Below are 19,465 nucleotides of genomic sequence, written 5' to 3' on the forward strand. Positions count from 1 at the left end.
CAAATGTCCTGTTTTGCATATCATTTGCATACACATGACCAAATTAATACCCAAGTATCCAAATCAGGGAGAGTAAACATTAATAAAGCTACTGAAGTGAAGTCCAACATGCAACTGGGAAATTACCAACGCCAGGGACAAGAAATGGATCTGGGAAGGAAGGTTAGTACTTAGCACCAGCTGATTTTAATACTTAATAGCAGTTTACAGATCTGAAAGGTACCAAGCACCAGAACTGAAGAATTCATCTGCCCTGGCACCAACAATTATTTTAATGTGGGCAGAAATACAACGCAGTGAATTAAAATTCAGCTCTCTGTGGCATGCAGTTGAGTTAACCAATGTGATTTCTGCATTTGTTTCACTCAAAACCACAAGGACCATTATCCTCCAAGCACCATGAAAATTAGTCACATTTCAAGCTTGCTGCCCTTCCTCCTTAAACTATCAAGAAGTATTGACTTTCCACAGATTATGGTTTGCTGTGGTTCTGCTGCATCTGTATTGCTAAGTGTGGAACAGAAAGACATAAATAAGCACCGTCAAAAGCCTCACTAAGTGGCAGTGAAAATTTAATACAGAGCATTCAAACACTGGGGTAAGTGTTTATAATCACAGTCACAGATTTTTTTCCCTGCACAAGCAGCAGAGATGTGCATTTCACAAGCTCTGTGGGAAGCTGTCAGGGTGCCACACTGCCCTGTGACACTGCCCACGGCACAACGTGTGTGAGCAACCATGGCAACCTCTGCATCAGGGAATTTACATCTTGCTCATCCACATTTGTAAACCAGCATCGTTTGGCAATCTTGTCCAGCTGAAGCTGAAACTCCACAAATTCACAGCTTCAATGATAAACTTCATCAGGTGGCCAAAATGGCCATTTTAAGTTCTCTTAGAAAGATTCACCTAGTACTTCTAAAAAACAGCAAAAGCCTCACAAGAAGAAGAGTCTTAGTTATCAACTGAAAGCATGAACATGAGGCTAAACCCTTCTTACCTTTGACCAATCATAGCTGGAAGCATAAGCAAATATATTGCCATTGTGATTGAAACAACAAGCAGATATGGGCTGGTCCAGCTGCTCTGAGGTTTTTAGCTTTGTCCGTGCATCTTTATCCCAAAAGCTGAATCTGCCATCAGACCCTACTGTGGCCAGAGTGCCATGGACAGGGTGGAATGCAATCCCATTAACCTGCAGAACCACACACAACATCATGTAACACACCACAGACAGCAAGAGGTGAGGGGAACACTCACAGAAGATGTGCTGAAGTCTACAAGAGTAAATTTACTGAACTTCAATTAGATACAGCTCTTGAAGTTATAAGTTTTTTGGGGAAAAAACCCCGAAGACAATCAAAGAAAAACAATGAAAGCAACAAGAAAAGTATCATCTTTCTGGCCTAGTATGTAATAATTCAATGCATAATGCCATTACACAACTATTGTTTCAATATCAGCAAAATTAACAAGTGTCAACTCTACTTCTTGACAAGCAGATTCAATGAAAGATTGAATCTAGTGCTTGTTTTATGGGCAATATAAAAATTTCCCTTTCCTCTTAAAGAATGACTATGACAGGTCTTTAAATGTGTCTAAGACAGCCTTAGGCAAGAAAAAAGGTCAAAGAGAACAAACAATTCAGAGCCAATTTTACACTGGGATTGTACAGTGTGACACATGTTGGACACTCACAGCATAGATGTCCTGAGGTGCTGAAGTGTTTGTTCCATTGGAGCGATGGCATTTAAAAGTGAAATTATCTTTTGCACTGAAAAGGAAATTAAAAAAAAATTTTAAAAAGTGAAAAAAAAAGCTTTTTCTTTTCATGACTGTGAACTGAGCAGTGAAGAGAGGACGTGTTATTGAATACTCACGGGTTTGGGGGGTTGATATAATGAATAGCTACTCTGCCTTCAATACTTCCAAGGGCAAACCCAGTTGGTTTGTTCACTTTGTCTTTGAAAATAGCAACACAACGATGCTGAATTTGAGAAAGACACAAAGGAGTTTAAGACAGTGACATCTTTTCCACAGGGACACAAAACTTCAAAGTCATCAATGCAAGGTACAGCAAAACCACTAGGAAGGTCAAGAGGTAGCTCGGATTCTGTTGAGAATTTGAGCAATAGTATTTAAATTTCTAAATCCTTGTGAAGATCAGCAAGAGATCAATGGCAAACCAGGTCACTGCCATGCTAAGATAACTTGGATTTGAAACACTGCATGTTTTTACAAAAAATGTCAAGCTCAGATTGTCAACAATCTGTATAAATACAATTATTATTATTATTATTATTATTATTTACCTGGTGTTTCAGAGGAGATTCTATTCTTCTAAATTCAGAAGGTTGGTTCTCTAACTGATAAACTATCAAACCCCTTTCTGCAGTGGCCACAGCTGCCATGGGATGAACCTGGATAAGATGGTAAAACAGGTTGGAAGAGAGACACGTGTGTTAATTGCATGGCAGAACACCCTGAAGAACTTCAAGGAATGAGAGGGAGGGAAATAGGAAGCAGATAAGGAAAAAAGTTCATTTAGTCTCATATCTTCAAACACAAGTCAGTTTTTCCCTGCCACTGAGAAATTAAAACACATCAAAAATCTTCTAATTATGAGCTGATTCTTCCAGTGTGAAGTGCAATGGTGGCTTACAAACTTGTCCAGAACCAAGGGTAGGTCAGCCCTCACACTGAATTCTGTGATGTTAAAAGGACACCAAGTGTGTTTGGCAGGATGAAAATCCCTATTTCCCAGGGCCTGATCAAGAAGATCAGGTTATGTTCCAGTACTACAATCACACTGACAACAAACACTAACAGTATTCAAGTCCTTTTCTACAGAAGCCTCCAAAACTTATTCCTGCTCCCAGTTTTCCAGCTGGCACCAGTTTACTCACCACATCTGCACAGTAACATCTCTCAGGGAGCTGCAGGGTCATCATGGGTGTTGGTGAACGGGTATCCCAGAACTGTGGAAACAGAGAAATAAACAAACTTACACTTGGAGCTCAGGATACACTTAAAATTATTACAGGACAGAGAATGTAACTGTTTTATTCTTGTTATATTCAGAATAGTGCAGCTCTCTGTGAAGTGAGGCTATTCCTTTTTAATTATTAGAGCCTAATATAATATTTTCACTTCACATAAATGTTTTTATGCACAAACTACTAGCACACTTTGTGTCCATTTGTTCAGGTAAAAAAATCACACCTTCAAAGTTTTATCCCAGCTTCCTGTCATCACACAGCTGTAATTTGGTGCTTTAATCCAATGGATAGTCTTCACAGGAGCATCATGCTGCAGAAAGAAAGGACAAACACACATGCAAGAAGCAGTCATTAAAGGGACTCTTTTAACTCTTCTTAAATTATAACTGGTAACTAATTTTAGTCACCGTAATTACATATTCTACAAACAGACGTTAGCTTCTATATCTGAGAATGAAAATTGTAATTCTGTTACTGTTGCAGTAGAAAGCTGGTATTTGTGAACTGAATGACTTTGAAACATTTTCCCCGCTCTAATGCAGCAGGGTGACTTAGTGAGATCACTGCAGCAGTGGAAAGAGCTCTCTTAAGTAAAACAGAGGAAACAGGTGCACAGGGTTTTTAAATCACTTGGATCACCTGTTCAGGTGCACTTGGCTATCTCAAAAATATAAAAATTAGAAAGGTAGCTTTTAATAGAATAATTTAATACTTTGGGCTTTACTTACCTGTGCAATCTGAATTGCTTGATTACTGTTGAGATCCCACATTTTGGCAGTTTTATCACAGGAAGCAGTAAATACCTTACTCCCATCCTACAAAACAAGATTCAAACTAAGAGATTACAGGCTCTGTGGGAAAACTTTCCAAGTCTTACTCTCTTCTAGTAACAGTGTAACATCAATATAACATGTACAGAGATTGCAAGATAAAGAAAAAACATAAACCCAAATTTATTTATGACTGCATCATGAAAGAACAAACACTGCTAGTTTTATCTAGTTTTTAAATTCACTTTTAGCCTTCTTCCCTCCATGCCAGCCCATCCCACTAGGACACACTTAGCACACATTTACAATAATTTAAACCTATGCAATAACCATGGGCTACAGCTACACGTGGCACTCATCTGCCTGCAAACCACACACCAATTTATTTAGGTTTTTGGCAAAAAAATGTGCATTTGTTTTTAAATAACAACATACATCACTCCAGCAGGCATCCAGGACGGGCCCTGTGTGCATCTGCTGAGCCTTTGGAATTGTCTGTCCATTATCCTGAACTTCCCAGCAGCGAACCTGCAACAGGAGAAGCAAATGCAGATAAACCACATTAACAGGAACTTGAAAAGATTTGTCTTGAAGACCTCAGCCTTAGTTTATCCACCAAGAAGTATGGTTATAAATATCAAAGTCTGGGTTTTTTTCAGTACTAGTGAAACCTTATTTATTCTGCTTATGTTCCTTCCACCTGTAGAGCCAAAACTCAACCCCACAACTTCAGTTCCACCTCAAGAGTCCAGACCCCTCACCACACTGTCCTGGAGAACCTGTAACCCTCAGCTGGGCAGAACACAACAGGTAGAAAACATGCCCACGTTTGTCTTCCCTCCCTGCCTGAGCCAGCTGGGATCTCATCCTTCAAACCAAGAAAACTTGCTATGATAACTTCATCAATAACTTAATCTTTTTGGGTTTGTGCTGTCAAAGTGGATGATTTATCAACTATGTTAAACTTAGTGCACTGGTAACAAACATAAACTTTGCAGTTCTTCAACAAGTTGGGTTTCCAGGTGCCCTGCACAAGCTTTTAGGATCCCATTTTGCAGTTTAAGCACTTTATTCATCTGCACATCTAATTAAGAATACTTACATCATTTGCCCATGATCCTGCAATGAGGAAATTACCCGGCAGCGTTGGTGGACTAAATGCTAAACAAGATATGCTGTCATCAGGTGGAGATGTTACTTCAATATCCTATAAAACACAAGAGACAGAACAGCTTTTCAAAAGTGTGAACTGAGCTCTTACCACTCGTATAGAATGAGTCACTAGGTCCTGCTGCGACGAATTAACACACACAGCAGCACAGGGGGCTGACACACGTACCTTCATGGGGTTGTGGTTATCTGCTGTCGTGCTGCCAAACATGCTGGTACCTCCGGTACCGAACCCCGACGTTGATCCGAACAGACTCATCCTCACCCTGCGAACGAGCCAAAGGTTGAGCCCTGCAAGGCCTTCAAGCGTGGCACGAGTGTCTCACCACAGCCACCGCACCAGCACGGCCTTGGGAGGCACCCGGGGATATACAAACACACCAAACTAAATGTAATACAAATAAATGAATAAATAAAGACACTTATTGCTGCTGTTGGCTCCCCCACACCTCTCGGCTGCCCACCCTCCTATCCCTCCCGGCCCATGCCCCGGCAGAGCCAACCCTGCCATGCCCCGGGCTTACGGCAGTGAGACCACCCCGGGTAACCCAACCCCGAGCCCGGCCGGGGGTGCTGCCCCTCCGTGCGCACACCCCAACCGGGGCTCTCCGCCCAGCCCCGAGGCCGCCGCTCCGCGGGGCTCCCTGCCCCCGGCCGGCGGCAGCCGGGACGGCCCCTCGGGCGCTGCAAGGCCCAGCGGGGGCGTGGGCCGGGGCCGCCCTCACGCACCGGTGCGGGGCCCGCTCCGGCCCGGAACCTGCGACACGGCCGGCGGCAGCGCGGGACGGGCCGCGCCTCCTGCGCAGGCGCCGCGGGGCGGGGCCGCGGCTGCGCCTTGGGCGGGCTGGGCGGGGCCTGGCGGAGCCGGGCTGGGCGGGGCGGGGCCGCGGCTGCGCCTTGGGCGGGCGGGGCGGGGCCTGGCGGGGATGGGCGGGGCGGGGCGGGGCCGCGGCTGCGCCTTGGGCGGGCGGGGCGGGGCCTGGCAGGGAGGGGCGGGGCCTGGCAGGGAGGGGCGGGGCCGGGCTGGGAGGGGCGGGGCCGGGCTGGGCGGGGCCGGGCGGGGCCTAAGGGAGGTTCCGGCCACGCCCCGCCCCGGCAGAGTCGAAGGGTCAGTCCCGGGCTTTTCCCTAGAATCGTATTTGGGTTTTTTGGGATGTCCCGGAGCTGCGGGTGACCTGACCCTCCTGTGGTACGGCCAGCGCCGTATTCTCTGGGATTACACTGCCTGTAATCTGCGTTACTGTTGTAACGCTGCCACAGTCCTCTAAATAAAAAGGACCTATCATTCAAGTTTAATATTAGCGGAACAGCCGTAAAAACCCGTAAATAAATCTAAAGTTACTAAAAACTAAATAAATCTACTGAAAATATAATCTGTAAGGTCCATGCTGATGACTGTGGACATCAATTTTGGAGGTATTTTCTACGCAGTGAGTCTGACTCCCTCACATAAAAATTACTGTAATCACCACTGTAATCACCACAGTTTTCTACTTCTCTTTACTGTTTTACAGCCGACTAAATAAATGAAATGAACAAGGGATTCTGTTGTGATGTGCATTATTAACAGGATTGTTTATTAAATTCTTAATCAGTAACATCCGCTTTTTTATTTGTTCATTGAAGACAAATAGTAATTTGATTCTTGGAAGGTTTATAGCTGCTTGAGATATACAGTAATAAGGAATTATTTCTGGCTTTTAGGTCAGAATTTACAGTGAACACAAAGCCCCACAATGCTGTACCTAAAATAATTTCCAAAAAGAGACACATACAATAAATTCTTAAGTGAGTTTTTCACTCCCTTCTAATATAAAAAGCTTGTTAGAGCATCATACTGTGCTTTAAGACAGAAGGCAAAACAATCCCTGGAAACATTTTTGAACTACACATTTTTCTGGCCAGAAAGAACATATTTCATTATATTTTCTATGTGTGATGTTGCATTTGGCACTGTTTCACAGCAGAAATCACAGAATGGAAGTGGCAGTATTCTGAAAAAATTATAATTACTCTTTTAGTTTGAACAAAGAAAAAGTTATATTCTATACTCTAGGTACAGAGGTAAAGAAAGTGAACAAGAAACTGATAAATACTCCTTTGTCTCTGCACTTGCTTTCTTAAGTGCAGTCAAATTAAATCAATATCTAGAAAAACATTTCATTTGCAGAGAAGAGTTCATAACCATCCACCAAACTGCAGTTTGTTTGGTAGATAGACTCTGGACAGGAAATCTGATGAGAGAGAAGTTAAGACTTGAATTTCAGCCTTCAGTTTAGATGCTGCCATAATTTCCAGCTAAAAGAGGGGGAAAAAAACAACGAGGAAAAATTAATGTGTGTAGAAAATTCTATCCCCCCATTGCATGTGCATGTAGAGCTGTAAAGTGGTTCAGAGAGACAGCCCAGACTTTCTCAATCTTGCTTTCTTTTAGGGCTACAAAACCTGGCTGGTTCTGCTATCCTAAGAGCTTGTCAGATATAGGATTTGTCCTGTGGGGAGTTAGAAATAGAAAACAGCAGGTTTAAAGGTTTATACAAACCTCTTTTTTCCACAGTGGCTGACAAGCAATGTAAGGTCTCTTTAGAATACTTGCTAACTTATTTTCATCTTGCTTTGTAAATGGAATTAAGGCATCTTTGCATATGTTTAATCTGAAAAAAGATATAAAATTCTTAAATTTTCTCACACACTTAAAAATGTATTTGTCCATCTTATTTCCTTATATTAAGCCAAAGTGATGCATGAAAATAGTGCTGGATTTAAATGGATTTTTGTGCAGTAAGTCAGACTGCATTTCCTGTCTGTGAAGCAGAAGGATACTTACTTTTTCTTCTGAGTAAATAACTCACCTGTCAAGATCAGATGGAAGGAGACCAAGCCACTTGACAGAGGGAACAGTGAGATGATGGGCCTCAAAGGACATTGACTGAAATGAGAAAAGCAAGCTATAACACTCAGTGATCTTTAGTTTAACTTGGCATTTTGTTTTTCCATTCCTCTACTGAACAGTTCAGCCATCTGCTCCTGCCCTCTGCCTTCACCTGTATCTGCCTGCCTTCCTTGTTGTGTTACATACCTTGTCTGTAGCCATGAAACATGATAATGCTTTCTTGCTCCTCTCAACTCTTCTTCCATAACGTTCCACACTAACACAAGTATCCCTAAGAGAAGTCTCATGCCAGAGTAAAATCTTTACCAATATAACATTATTTTGTGGAGAGTCACCCATCTCACAATCAGGTTCTCCTCCTCCCGAGGTCACTTCAGCCATCATTCCTCTTCTAAGGCAAAAACAAATCTAAATGAACCCTTTTCTATCTGGACTCTCTGAAAGCTGCCTGTGCAGCAGAGAAAACCTGTGAAATATGGTTAAATGAAACACTTGGCATTACTATCCAATTTCTTTTTGTTACAGGAAGAAGCTGCTTGTGCAGATACACAAGGCCTAAAAATCACCTCTTTGTGTTGAAACAAAATGGTAAAAGGCAGCACCCATTCTGACAAAGGCTGTAGCATTTCATGCATTCCAGCTTCCAGGCTGGGCTACAAAACCAAGTATTTGAAGGGGAAAAGATGTACTCACCACAGATCCGTATTTGTAGACGCACATTATTTCTACACCTGGGTTGCAAAATAGCAAAAGTCAAGTGTCTGTCTGCACAATGTGCATGTTTAAGGAGACTGTTTAAAAATCAGTTTTATAGCACAACATTTATGATTAGTGAGGTTCTTACGGTTTACATACTTTTTTAGATTATGTCAAAACAATCAGAATCTCAGCTTGTCACCTTCATATAGTTAAACGTTTCCTGCACTCTGTGACCAGTGAATTCAAACCCAAGAATAATCAGCTCTTTTACACATTGTCCAACATCTCTTATTAAAATTGTCTTTCTTTATCCTGTGTAATTCATATCTCTTAATACTATTTCCTTGAGCACCTGCTTCTCACTTTGCAGTAATCTCCCTAATTTCAGGTGGGATCAAGGTAGATACATCACCTTCTGATTGTGTTGGATTTCTAAGCTCTCAAAACCTTCCCGTTAGAGTAAGAGAGAACATTCTAAACAAATTTTGCTTTTCTTTTATGCCTTTGAACCTCTGCAGATTTACCATGTGGATCTGCATCCATAAGGGTGAAAATAGGAATTTGAAAAGAATCCCACAGCTTCCTGACCAAAAGTCGTGTATTAAGATCTGGTACGCCTCTTCCCTAAAGAAATAAAAGAAAAGCAGACGGTTTTAAATTAACTGAAACAACATCTGGCTACATATGTGTTTACACTTGCCATTTAAAAGCAAGCAAACAAACAAAATGCTGGCAGGGACATTCCTCCAGCAGCTGTTTTGCAGGGAAAGTTCTATGCTTCTATTTTGGCTCTGGGCAGAGGGAGGGCCAGGCTGGGAGCAGCTGGGCAGGTGTTCTGGATTATGGGCACTGCAGAAACATCAGACATTGTTCAAGGAGTTAATGTGTAAGGTCTGCGAGTTGATATATAGATGTACCCTGGTGTCTGCATAGGCTGGTGTAAGAAGGCCACTTTTTTATCTTAGAAAAATATTTATGGCACTAATGGAACAATTTAAAACGAGTTCTTGCTATGACTGACTGAAGCTGGACCATTTGTGGCATAGCATAGAAGAAGTGCTTATCTCTCTTAGGAATGGTGAAATGTTTTTTCCTCATTGTATGCATATTTCATTTACACATTCCTGTCAATTCCCCTGGCTCCACAGCTCTTTCAGTACAATCCAAAATCAACCAGTTCTGTTTCATTTGGGTTTGCAAAACCCCAGGTCCTGAAGGACAAAAGGTCACTCAACAGCTGAGCCTTTCTGAGCCTGAGCAGCAGCTTTGCAGCAGCACAGGAAGCTGATAAGCTACCAAGCTCTAAGGAGATGGTTGGAGGAAATAAGCCTTTAGAATGTGTATTTCATATTTCTAGGAGGATAATTAAATTTTAAAAATTATTGTTAAATATGTTTCATATTAATTCTATTATGGCCTTTTGCCCAAGTTTGAGCAGCTCTACAATGCTGAAGTATTCCTTAAATTAGGTGTAGCTGGAGGATATGAAACACAAAGTGCATACCGTGATCATGATACATGGGGACACTTTACTGAAGAAGTCATCATCCAGGAGTCTCTGGAAAGTTGCATCTTTTTCTACAACTAATATAAATTTGGCATGTGAGGTTAGATCTTTTGTGTTAAGGCCAGCTGCATGTAAAATGATCCATCACACCAATCAATTAAAACCAACTGCTCTAAAATACCTGTCCTGGAGCCAAGAGCAGTGATCATGACTCAATTTCAGAGCCAACAAGGAAAGCAAAAATTACCAGAACGTTGTTTAACTTGGAATATTCCTTGTTTTTACTTTCTTTTTTTCCATCTACAATTAGAGTTCTTGCTCAAAGGATACTTTTAATTCCTTGAACATTAGATGGCACAGTGACTGCCTAAAACAACAAAAATGAGATTAATGATTTTAAATAGGGAAAATGATATATTTTAAAATAACAACATTAGGTAATGAAGGACACGATTTCATCCTGAAACCACCATTCCTCCTCTATATGCAAGATCAGTTCTGACATTTTCACCTCTGTACAAGTGCATTCAACCATTCATATGCATGGTCTAGGAGTCCTCCTGTCATAACAAGATGCTTTTCAAAAGTTTTTGTGCCACAGTTGCAAAAAATTTCTCATCCTATGGCCATGATGGAGATAATAATACCCTGATTAATGTTTTATCTGTCTTAGCCAGAAAAAAAAAAGTCTGCTTGGTGTGAAGATTGCAAATTTAATACAGACTTAAAACATTCAAACGTTCTTTTTGTAAAACCATTAAATTCATTCTTTTACTGACCTCTAACCTGATTTTATGAGTATTTTGGAGCAAGAGCTTGAGGACATGGTGATGTTTACTTTACATCTTCAGTCAGGATTGGCTGAATCTGGCAAGCATATGGATGAGAAAACAGGAACTGGGGGAAGAACTTGGGTAAAGGGGAATGTATATATGGAAGTGTGTGGTCTGTTTTAACTCCTGACTGTAAATCACCCCCAGTGCCAGGTTGGAACAACTCAGCAAATAAAACTATGAGGATCAGTAACAGGGGACTTAATGCTTACAAATAAAGTATAATGGGCAGCTAAGGTAACTTTTCAATTTTGAAATAACCAACAGAGGCTTACAATGAACATATTTTTCAGAGAAATGTGACGGTAGTCAGCAAGTCTGAGTTTTATTTCTGCTTTCATACTCTGCATTGCTGTAGAAAATCTTTCAGGACTAGGCCAGTTAAATCTCATCCCCTTAAGCCAATTTTTACTTTTCTCTCTCTGCCAGAATTCAATCTGCTGTGACAGGGATGCTGTATGTTCAGAGTGCCCAGGATTCTTTGCTTTAAGAGCACTCATTTGACAGGACACTGTAATATAAAGCCTAAGATATTTCATATATAAACCTTCCTCTGCAAGGATCCCATAGCAGAAGGTAGGGCTAAAAACCATATCCAAAGATTTATTCCTGGTGAGTCTAGAGCTAAGCTTCAAAATTACAATACATTTAAGTAATATTTTCACCTGTTTTATTCACCCAGGTTGTAATGCCTCAATTTGCCACAAGCAGAGTCTGTGTAATAAATGTACACCATAACCTGAGCTACAGGGAGTGCAGGATATCTTTATATACAGGCAGATGCTATGGATTATGGTTGTGGTTTATAATACATACTGTTGCACTGCAGGTACAATTCACTTTTGTACCATCTTCCTCAGTGTAACACAAATTACCAGCAACAAAACCTTTAGTTGTAGACAGCTGGAAAAAAATAGTAAGTTGTACAGAGTGAATGGGAAGTTGCACAGACAAAGCAAGAAATCTCTGAAAGGAATTCCAACTGGTACTATAAGCAGTGATTCACTGCCAGCAGCCTTTTAAACGCTGAGCAATGTTTTGTCCTCATGGACATAAAGACTTAGTTACAATAAATAATTTTAGGTACAAAGGAACCCTTGTAAGACATGAGATATGAGTCAATTTGACAGCTACATTTTTGATATACTTTAAGTTTTGATTTAACCCCCTGAATTATTAATTCATTTGAGTAGAGACTTGTAAACAGGTGTGTTGCACATTGAAGTTTAAGCACTGCCTTCCCTAGATGATAACAAAGGCCCCTGTGATTTTAGCTGGCAATTTGTCCCAAACCCTTTGGAAAAAGTGAACTCCATGAATTTTCTATGAAGAAAAAAAACCTTTTCAATGCCACAATAAACCACAACTAGGTTTCATTAGCACCAATGAAACTTTTTATTCTAACTATTTAATTCTAGCTTACAGCTTTTTGTGGTATTTCCCCTTTCAGTTTAATGAAATGATGACAAAAATAGTGATAAGAAGCCACTTACTACATGTAGACTTCTCCGAGGTATCTTCAGCATGCAAGAAATGTCATTGATTATTTCGTCCACAACACTTTGGCTACCAAAAAGTTGAGTATCTGAATAATATATATCTCTATCAAGACAAAATATTGTATTTGTAGTTATAATACTGAAACAGCTGCAGGCTCATGAGAATTTTATAAAGAACACGGTTAACCAGATAAATCTAAAGCATTCTATATACAGGAATCCTGCAGGTTTGCATCCTACAGGTTGATTTTTCACAAAAACATACTTAAAGCACGGTTTTATTTGAAATTGCAGAAGTTCATTCCATTACCTTTTAGTTGCATAAGTGTTGCTCTGCACCATCTTATAGATCATTGATAATATCTTGAGCATCAGAGCTGAAAAAAAGGCATTTTACAAAATATTTTATCCGTTTTCAGAAATGTGCATACAATCATTTGTCTTTGTACAAGACCATATTTGTGTCCTGTAAATGGAAGTTTGCAATGTACTCTGAAAATACAGAGAGATTGTACTCTTCAATAGACTCATTAATTTCTAACATAATGAGAAAAAATATGCGGGAGTTAAGTGAGGGAATGTATGCACTAATGTCCAGGCCAAGAAATGAAATGACTGAGTTAGAAAAAGCAATGAGCTTATTGTCTGTATTCCAAGATTCTTTTCCTGGCCAGCTTTTTGAAGAAGGGTGATGTTTTTACAATAAGACTTATTGAATATGCCTTTAGTTGATATCCATTAAAGCAGGGGAGAAACTCTAAGAAAAGTGTATTAATTTCACTGTCACTCACTCTAATTTAATAGAGTTAAAAAGAGAAAATCTGAAAGGTTGATCATGGTATCAGGTTATATCAACCACACACTTCCAAACTGTGGTGCATTATATTTTAATTTTTGGGTTTTTTATGAACTTGAGAACTAAGGAGAAAAAAAAAAAAAAAAAGCCAAAGAACTCTGGACTTTGGATTTTTTTTCTTAACTTACCAAATCTTCTTGCTGATTGAGGGCAGTCACTTCTTATTTGTTTTGTGGTACAACCTGGTATCATTTGTAGACCTACAGAATCTTTAAATCTGACATAATGCAAAAAACAAAATAAAAACTGCAAACTCTCTGAGTACATGTAAATTGTTCTCTGCAAGGTAACTCAGACTCAAAAACCCCTTTCCTGTGATCAAATACAGCAATTCTATTTTCAGATTCACCACAGAAACCGTGAGCTTGGGTGGGCTTGGGGTGGCCAAAGCAAAAAGGCAGCAAAGAGTTTCTCAAGAAGATGCTTCAAGACCGACTAAAAGTATGAAATAGATAAGTTTCCAGACAAAAATAGAGACAATAAAAGTATTTTATACCTGTTTAGTACTGTTAATATATCAGCTTCAGTAATTACTTAGCATGAAAACAAACGAATAAATGAGAGGAAAAAAATCTGAATCATTATTAAAATAAAAAACCTTTGACACAAGTTACTTCCTCATGTAGACTGTATGAAAAAGTGTTGCTATTTCAGAATACAATAATATTATCTGATTTATAATAGATAGTCCTTAAATATATAAAAATTTATATTAGATTAGTCCTTAAATTATTATCAGGATAAATTAATTGTATTCAGGTTTTAAATGTTGGAAACAAAAAGGGTGTCTATCCTGCTCTCTAAACAGTTGTTTAACCTAAATGAGCTCCACTATTTCATCTTTCACCATTTCATCTGCAGGTGCAGATTTCACCAAAAGAATCAGTTACTTTCTTAAGGACACTTCATTATTTTACTCAAAATTAATTTAGTGCCTTACGGTTTAAAGCATTTTTTTCATTTCAGAATTTTTTATCTACAGTTTAAAGGTCCCGGTGGTTTAATGGCTATAATTTTACCCCAAACCACGTCATGTTTCCAAATTCATTTCTCCAAGGTTTTGCTGCGTGCGTCCTTTGGGTGGCAGAGCGCTCACGCTGCACAAATCTACCGGGACAGCCAGAACGAGCGGCTGCCCGCCGGCTTTGGAGTAACTTTATTGCCTTTGTGTTGCAACATTTTACAGCTATTTGTGCTTTTCGCCTGCCTGCTCCCAACATTGTAACTGGGAAGGAGGAAACTGTAATGAAGACTCTCCTGAATTACTCTCAGGTTGAACCTGGATCGCTCCCGTTCTTCCCAAGATTGTGCTCACTCCAGCCGAGCAGTTCTCTGTAACACATATCTGAGATTACACTTCTCCACCAGAAAGAATGATTCTGCTCTCTTGGATGTGATCGACGAGTCTTATTTTTAACATACCGTGATCTTAACTCGTTTTAATTTGAACGTTTTCCCCCATATGTTTTCGGATGGTAACTAACAGCTCACATTTGTTTTTCTAGCATGGGATGCCATTTCCCCAAAGACTGCCAAAAATTGCAAAACTTCGTTAGAGTATTTTAATTTTACAGACATCTGAGTGAAACATTTTTGTCAAACTATCAAGACACAGACCATTAAATTCCTTGGAACCTACAAGCTTTTCAGTTAACTGATTACCTTCGGGCCCCTCAGGTTTTTTGATTGGCAGCAGTTTATTGTTCTCATTAAATGAGTCTTCCACCAGAGTGTTATGCCTGGAAAGTTTGCTGTGCTTCCTCAACCTTAAAGGTTTGTAATGTGTCTATTTACAAGCACCACTGCAATCTTATCAAACTGAATATCCTTTAACCTGCTGATGTCCAAAGCTCTTACAAGGCAGATTTGTGACTTCCTTTATTCTTTTGCTTATGTATTGTAGAAATCAGCTAATCTCTCAGGTTTGATGGTTTTCAGTTTAAATGAATTCCTTGGAGAAATACAAGCAACTTCTACAAATCACAGAATAAACTATAAAGGAGGACAGGTTTCTTTTTCTCTGATCCTGTCTAGGTCAGCTGGCAGAAGATCTGAAATTTAGACAATGCACTGGAGCCTTGGTTTGCTTTATTGTGCTGGAAATGAGCTTAGAACAGCACACAGGTAAGAAACACAGCAGGGAGAGGTGAGATGCATCTTTCATGAAGAATAAAAAGATTGTTTATCACTATCATTTTAAGAAATATGATACTGTTAGGAAAAGCAGAGAAAAAGAAAAGAGGAAGCACTCAAAGGGTTTGAAGGACAGAATTCCCAGCAATTTCTTCCAGCTCAAACCAGGTTTTTTCACTCTAACACAACCTATCATTTCTGGTTTCTACTGCTTCCAGAAAAGGATTGTTTATAGGACCTCCCTTTCCTTTCCAACCCCTATTATAGCAGTTTTACATTTCCCTTTGTGCTGTGGTCTGCTATTACTTAATACATGATGCCTGTTTAGAGTGGTTACTAACCATTGCTTTTTATTTGTCCATCACTTTTTAAAAATTATTTCTTGATTCTAATGCTTATAGAATGATTATGTATGGTTAACTTTTCTGAAAGTTACATAATCAAATTCATGTTCATGGCATTTATATTAATAGAAGCAGGACTTTAAAATATTTACTACTTACTCTATGTTCCTCCAGTCTCTTCTGTTAGCCACTGTGAGAACAGGTGCCTTTTTTTGGGCCAGGCTTTGAAGCACACCTTGGATAACATTTTCTATTGCTTCAAGCACCTCAGAACTGAAACAAAGAGAACTAATGACACAGATCATATGATAAAATCTAGTTCTACTGTAAGTTTTATCAACTATCCCACTCTTAGAAAAAATGAGAGCAAAAAACTGCTTACAGCATACTTTAGTTCCAGAAATGTGGAGGAACACTTTCTTTTTTAAATTTTGTTTTGTTCAGTTTCTCTAAAACCTTTGCCTTTCCATTGCAAATGCATGACTAGAGGACACATTTTAAAGTATATTTCTATTCAATCCTGTAACCATCAAATTTTTCACCAGCTGAACTTCTAGACCAACTGGCTGGTTTGTGACTAATGATTAATGTTTTACTATAAATGAGGTAATATTGGGTTTGGCCATGATTTTGGCAAAGTTGTTTTTAAATGCTATAAATTTTAAAAGTGTTCAAGAGTACAAATACTTCCTGTTGTACCATTGCACATTAACCTTTTGATCTGCTGCCCTGAACAAACTGCTGAGGATTTTAATTACATGAAGGCTCAGTCTCAACAGAGGCACCATGGAAAGAATCAAATCTGTATCTTTCACCTAAAAAGACAAAGTAGCCTTGCAGCAGATCCCTTACAGCAAAACTCCAGGCTGGTTTGACTGTTATGACAGATGCTTTTTATTTTCATAAGCAATCTGACTCCAGCATTTCAGCTGTCCTTAAAATTACAAGTGTACTCTGCACCATCCTAAGTCTAGGTAAGAATTAAAGAATTCATGGGACTTATTTTAGCTCAAGGTTTTATCAGCAGAGTCCAATTCTGTCATTAAGTGATACACAGAGAAAAGATGAGTCAATACCAGTGCATGCCACACAAAATGAATTATCTTAAATCAGCAGGAATTATTTTTAAAATTAAACAGAGTCTCCTTAAATAATAATGAGCTGTCATTAAAGCTCCATTCTATCAGCTGAATATGTTTCTTTCATTTTATAGCTCAGCTTTCATGCTCTCTCCACTTTGCTGAAACTGGATTACAATTTTTTAGAGAAATTTGAAGTTCCAGCAGAACAAAAATTAGTGTTGAAGACAATAAAAATCTGTATGGGCAGATGGATGAAAGGAGGGATAAGTAGGAATTCTAAATCACATCATTACTTTGATACTCATAAATATTTTATTTATTCATTTTATCCTGTCCAGTTTAAAAGTTTACTGCAGAATTTGCTAGTCCAGGTTTCTGTTCCAATCCCAATTTCCCCACTTGTTAGCCAAGAGAAATTGAAAATGTAATATGTAAAATGCAAAATAGGAGGAAGAGGACAGGAAGTCTCCATGTACTCACTGCTGATATTCTGTCTCTTTTTGCAGAGATTATCTGAATTTTAATAAGCAAACATATGACACTGGCCAAGAATGCCTACTTAAAATTCACTGTGGTTTAGTTAACAATGACATCTGAGCAGAGAAAGGAAAGGTGCTGCACAGCTCACAGGGTTTGTCTGATCATTTCTAACAGGCTGCAGGACAGTGGATACTTATTTCTGTATAGAAGGAGAACTGATCTTCAGCATAAATGGCACAAAATATTAAGATTATAGCACCTTCAGCAAGCTAACAAGATACACAAAGGAAACTGTTACAAACAAAAATCTGCAATGTAAGAAACTAACACACTCCGAAACTCACACCTGTGTATTGCTGAAGTCATGAGCCAGACACCAAGAAACCTCCAAATAATAATGTTAATAATATCCTTTTCTTTTTAAAATACCTTCACAATTCTACCAGACTGTTCTAGGTGCTGAGGCTGATATACTGTGTGCAGAAAAACCCTCTAAAAATGGATGAGGTTTTATTGTTGGTGTAATTCAGTATGCTCATTTTGTCAGAGTTTTCTGTATTTCTGTAGCCACAGACTTTTTGGAGCAGCCTGAGAGAATGAAGATGCTATTTGTAGTCTGAGACCCCATTTGGTTTTGGATTGGATTCAAAATACAATTTTGAAATTGTATTTGTGTTGTATTGATTGGATTTAGCATGAGCCTGTTTGGTGCAATAGTGTCCTACCTACTTAAGTATTGCCATAGAAAGAGGGTAGAGGAGCTATTTTTACTGTTTTTTACCTGGGGACGTCCTGACCAGACAGACTTTTTTCCCTGAAGCTGGCCTTGCTCCCAGCTGGTGTTTCAGTGGAACACAGACCACTCTTCTCCATTAAGGCAGGTCAGTCCAGCTTCTCTGGATAGGGAAGAAGCCCTGTTAAAAAGAGACAAAAAGAGGTTATCACTGAAACTGGAAATGTAAAACTCATGACCTGAGCTCAAACCACAGGGTCACAGGGAAAAGGCGGAAATTTGCCGTGGAAACTGAAGTCAAGGTTTTCCCACCCTTCCTGATTGAACAACTGAAAGCTTCTCCCACCCTCCCAAGACAAACCAAGGGCTTTTCCTGCTCTTCCTCACCAACCAAGGGATTCTCCTACTCTTCTTTATTGCCCAAGAATAAAGAAGAGTGACCATTCCAGAATGACCAAGGGCTTTTTCTGGCCTTTCCGACTGAGGGGTTTTCCCGCCCTTCCTCACCAGCTGACGCCTTTCCCACCCCTTCTGACCAACTACGAGCTTTTCCTATCCTGTCTGACCACCTGAGCCATTTTCCCACTCTCCTTAACCACCCAAGAAGGGTTTTTCCCACCCTCCGTGGCCAGCTGAGGCTGTTCCCGCCCGTCCTGAGGGCCCAAGGCTGCTTTGGCTGCCTGAGGGCTTTTCCCGCCTTTTTCTGATTGACAGCTGCTGGCCCCGCCCACGGGGAGGGGCCGCGGCCTGCGCTGGGCACTGACCCTCAGCCTGTCCATGGAGCCCATGGCTGACCACAAACCCATTTATTTTGGAATATTACCAATTATTCTGGGATAAACCCAACCGAGGCTGGCTAGAAAATGACCAAACAGCTCTCCAGCACTTTTCCCATCCAGCCATTTTCCTCAAATATCTGCTCCTGGCCGGCGGGAAGCTGAGGGAGATGGAGCTCCAGTGCAGCTCCAGCTGTCGAAAAATCCACCTCCTTCTTCCCCAAAATGGAATTGGGCTTCTACTGAGATTAAAGATTTGCCCTACTTTTTATCCTTTGCCCTCAGCGTTCCGAAAGTTTACGGCAGTCTTGCGATATGTTGTCAAATCTTTCTCAATACGCTGTTAAAGCCTTCTGTTCTGAACAAACAATAAACCCCAGCTCTAAGAGCCATGAATCACTGGCTTCCAGAGAAGCTGAACTTTAAGAAAAGAATGCTAAATTTTGTGAGGGTTATGGCTGAACTGGGATTGTTGGTGTTCATGTGGTGGTGCACTGCACAGTGGGTGACACAGACAGTGAATTTGGGAACAAACCCTGCACGTTATGAGTATTTTGGTGCGTTTCATCTTTGCGTGTTCAGCTCTTCCTGAAAAGCTGAAAAAACCCCCAGTCTTTCACTTCAGGATGTTTAAATTCGTGGTGATTGCAAAGAGGAAATGCAGCACTCCTTGGAATCCTGCTGTGGGCCA

The 19,465-nt window shown here is 40.0% G+C and overlaps 2 protein-coding genes across 4 annotated transcripts in view; both read right to left on the minus strand.

Moving 5' to 3' along the window:
• Nucleotides 1-19,465, minus strand: part of RAE1 (ribonucleic acid export 1) — a 45,981-nt gene that overhangs the window by 1,814 nt on the left and 24,702 nt on the right. The window contains exons 1-11 of one of the 3 annotated variants that reach the window (XM_066330974.1): nucleotides 5,669-5,734; nucleotides 5,109-5,205; nucleotides 4,872-4,976; nucleotides 4,205-4,297; nucleotides 3,728-3,814; nucleotides 3,223-3,309; nucleotides 2,907-2,978; nucleotides 2,313-2,420; nucleotides 1,881-1,987; nucleotides 1,699-1,774; nucleotides 1,001-1,195 (exon numbers count right to left, since the gene is read on the minus strand). In XM_066330974.1, the coding sequence (XP_066187071.1) occupies nucleotides 1,001-1,195; nucleotides 1,699-1,774; nucleotides 1,881-1,987; nucleotides 2,313-2,420; nucleotides 2,907-2,978; nucleotides 3,223-3,309; nucleotides 3,728-3,814; nucleotides 4,205-4,297; nucleotides 4,872-4,976; nucleotides 5,109-5,198 (1,020 nt within the window). In that variant the 5' untranslated portion in view covers nucleotides 5,199-5,205; nucleotides 5,669-5,734. Of the gene's footprint in view, nucleotides 1-1,000; nucleotides 1,196-1,698; nucleotides 1,775-1,880; nucleotides 1,988-2,312; nucleotides 2,421-2,906; nucleotides 2,979-3,222; nucleotides 3,310-3,727; nucleotides 3,815-4,204; nucleotides 4,298-4,871; nucleotides 4,977-5,108; nucleotides 5,619-5,668; nucleotides 5,735-19,465 lie in introns of those variants that run through there. The other 2 variants (XM_066330976.1, XM_066330977.1) reach the window with 2 other exon arrangements.
• Nucleotides 7,118-18,138, minus strand: SPO11 (SPO11 initiator of meiotic double strand breaks). Its single transcript, XM_066330449.1, has 13 exons — nucleotides 18,047-18,138; nucleotides 15,863-15,976; nucleotides 13,355-13,443; nucleotides 12,681-12,747; nucleotides 12,365-12,473; nucleotides 11,688-11,774; nucleotides 10,369-10,405; nucleotides 10,036-10,145; nucleotides 9,056-9,155; nucleotides 8,526-8,563; nucleotides 7,792-7,868; nucleotides 7,482-7,593; nucleotides 7,118-7,237 (listed from the first exon to the last, which is right to left on the minus strand). Exons 1-13 carry the CDS (start codon nucleotides 18,136-18,138, stop codon nucleotides 7,118-7,120), a joined length of 1,152 nt encoding a protein of 383 aa, XP_066186546.1.

Source organism: Sylvia atricapilla, chromosome 16 (genome assembly GCF_009819655.1).
Source record: "Sylvia atricapilla isolate bSylAtr1 chromosome 16, bSylAtr1.pri, whole genome shotgun sequence".
Lineage (NCBI taxonomy): Eukaryota > Metazoa > Chordata > Aves > Passeriformes > Sylviidae > Sylvia > Sylvia atricapilla.

Bases quoted from the DNA above. Each gene is read 5' to 3' on its own strand.
- SPO11 (XM_066330449.1), bottom strand. From the start codon at position 18,138: ATGGAGAAGAGTGGTCTGTGTTCCACTGAAACACCAGCTGGGAGCAAG. The intron at 13,444-15,862 runs GTAAGTAGTAAA...GCATTATGTCAG, and splicing joins AGAGACTGGAGGAACATAGA to ATTTAAAGATTCTGTAGGTC. The intron at 9,156-10,035 runs GTATGCACTTTG...TTATTTCTTTAG, and splicing joins CCCCATGTATCATGATCACG to GGAAGAGGCGTACCAGATCT.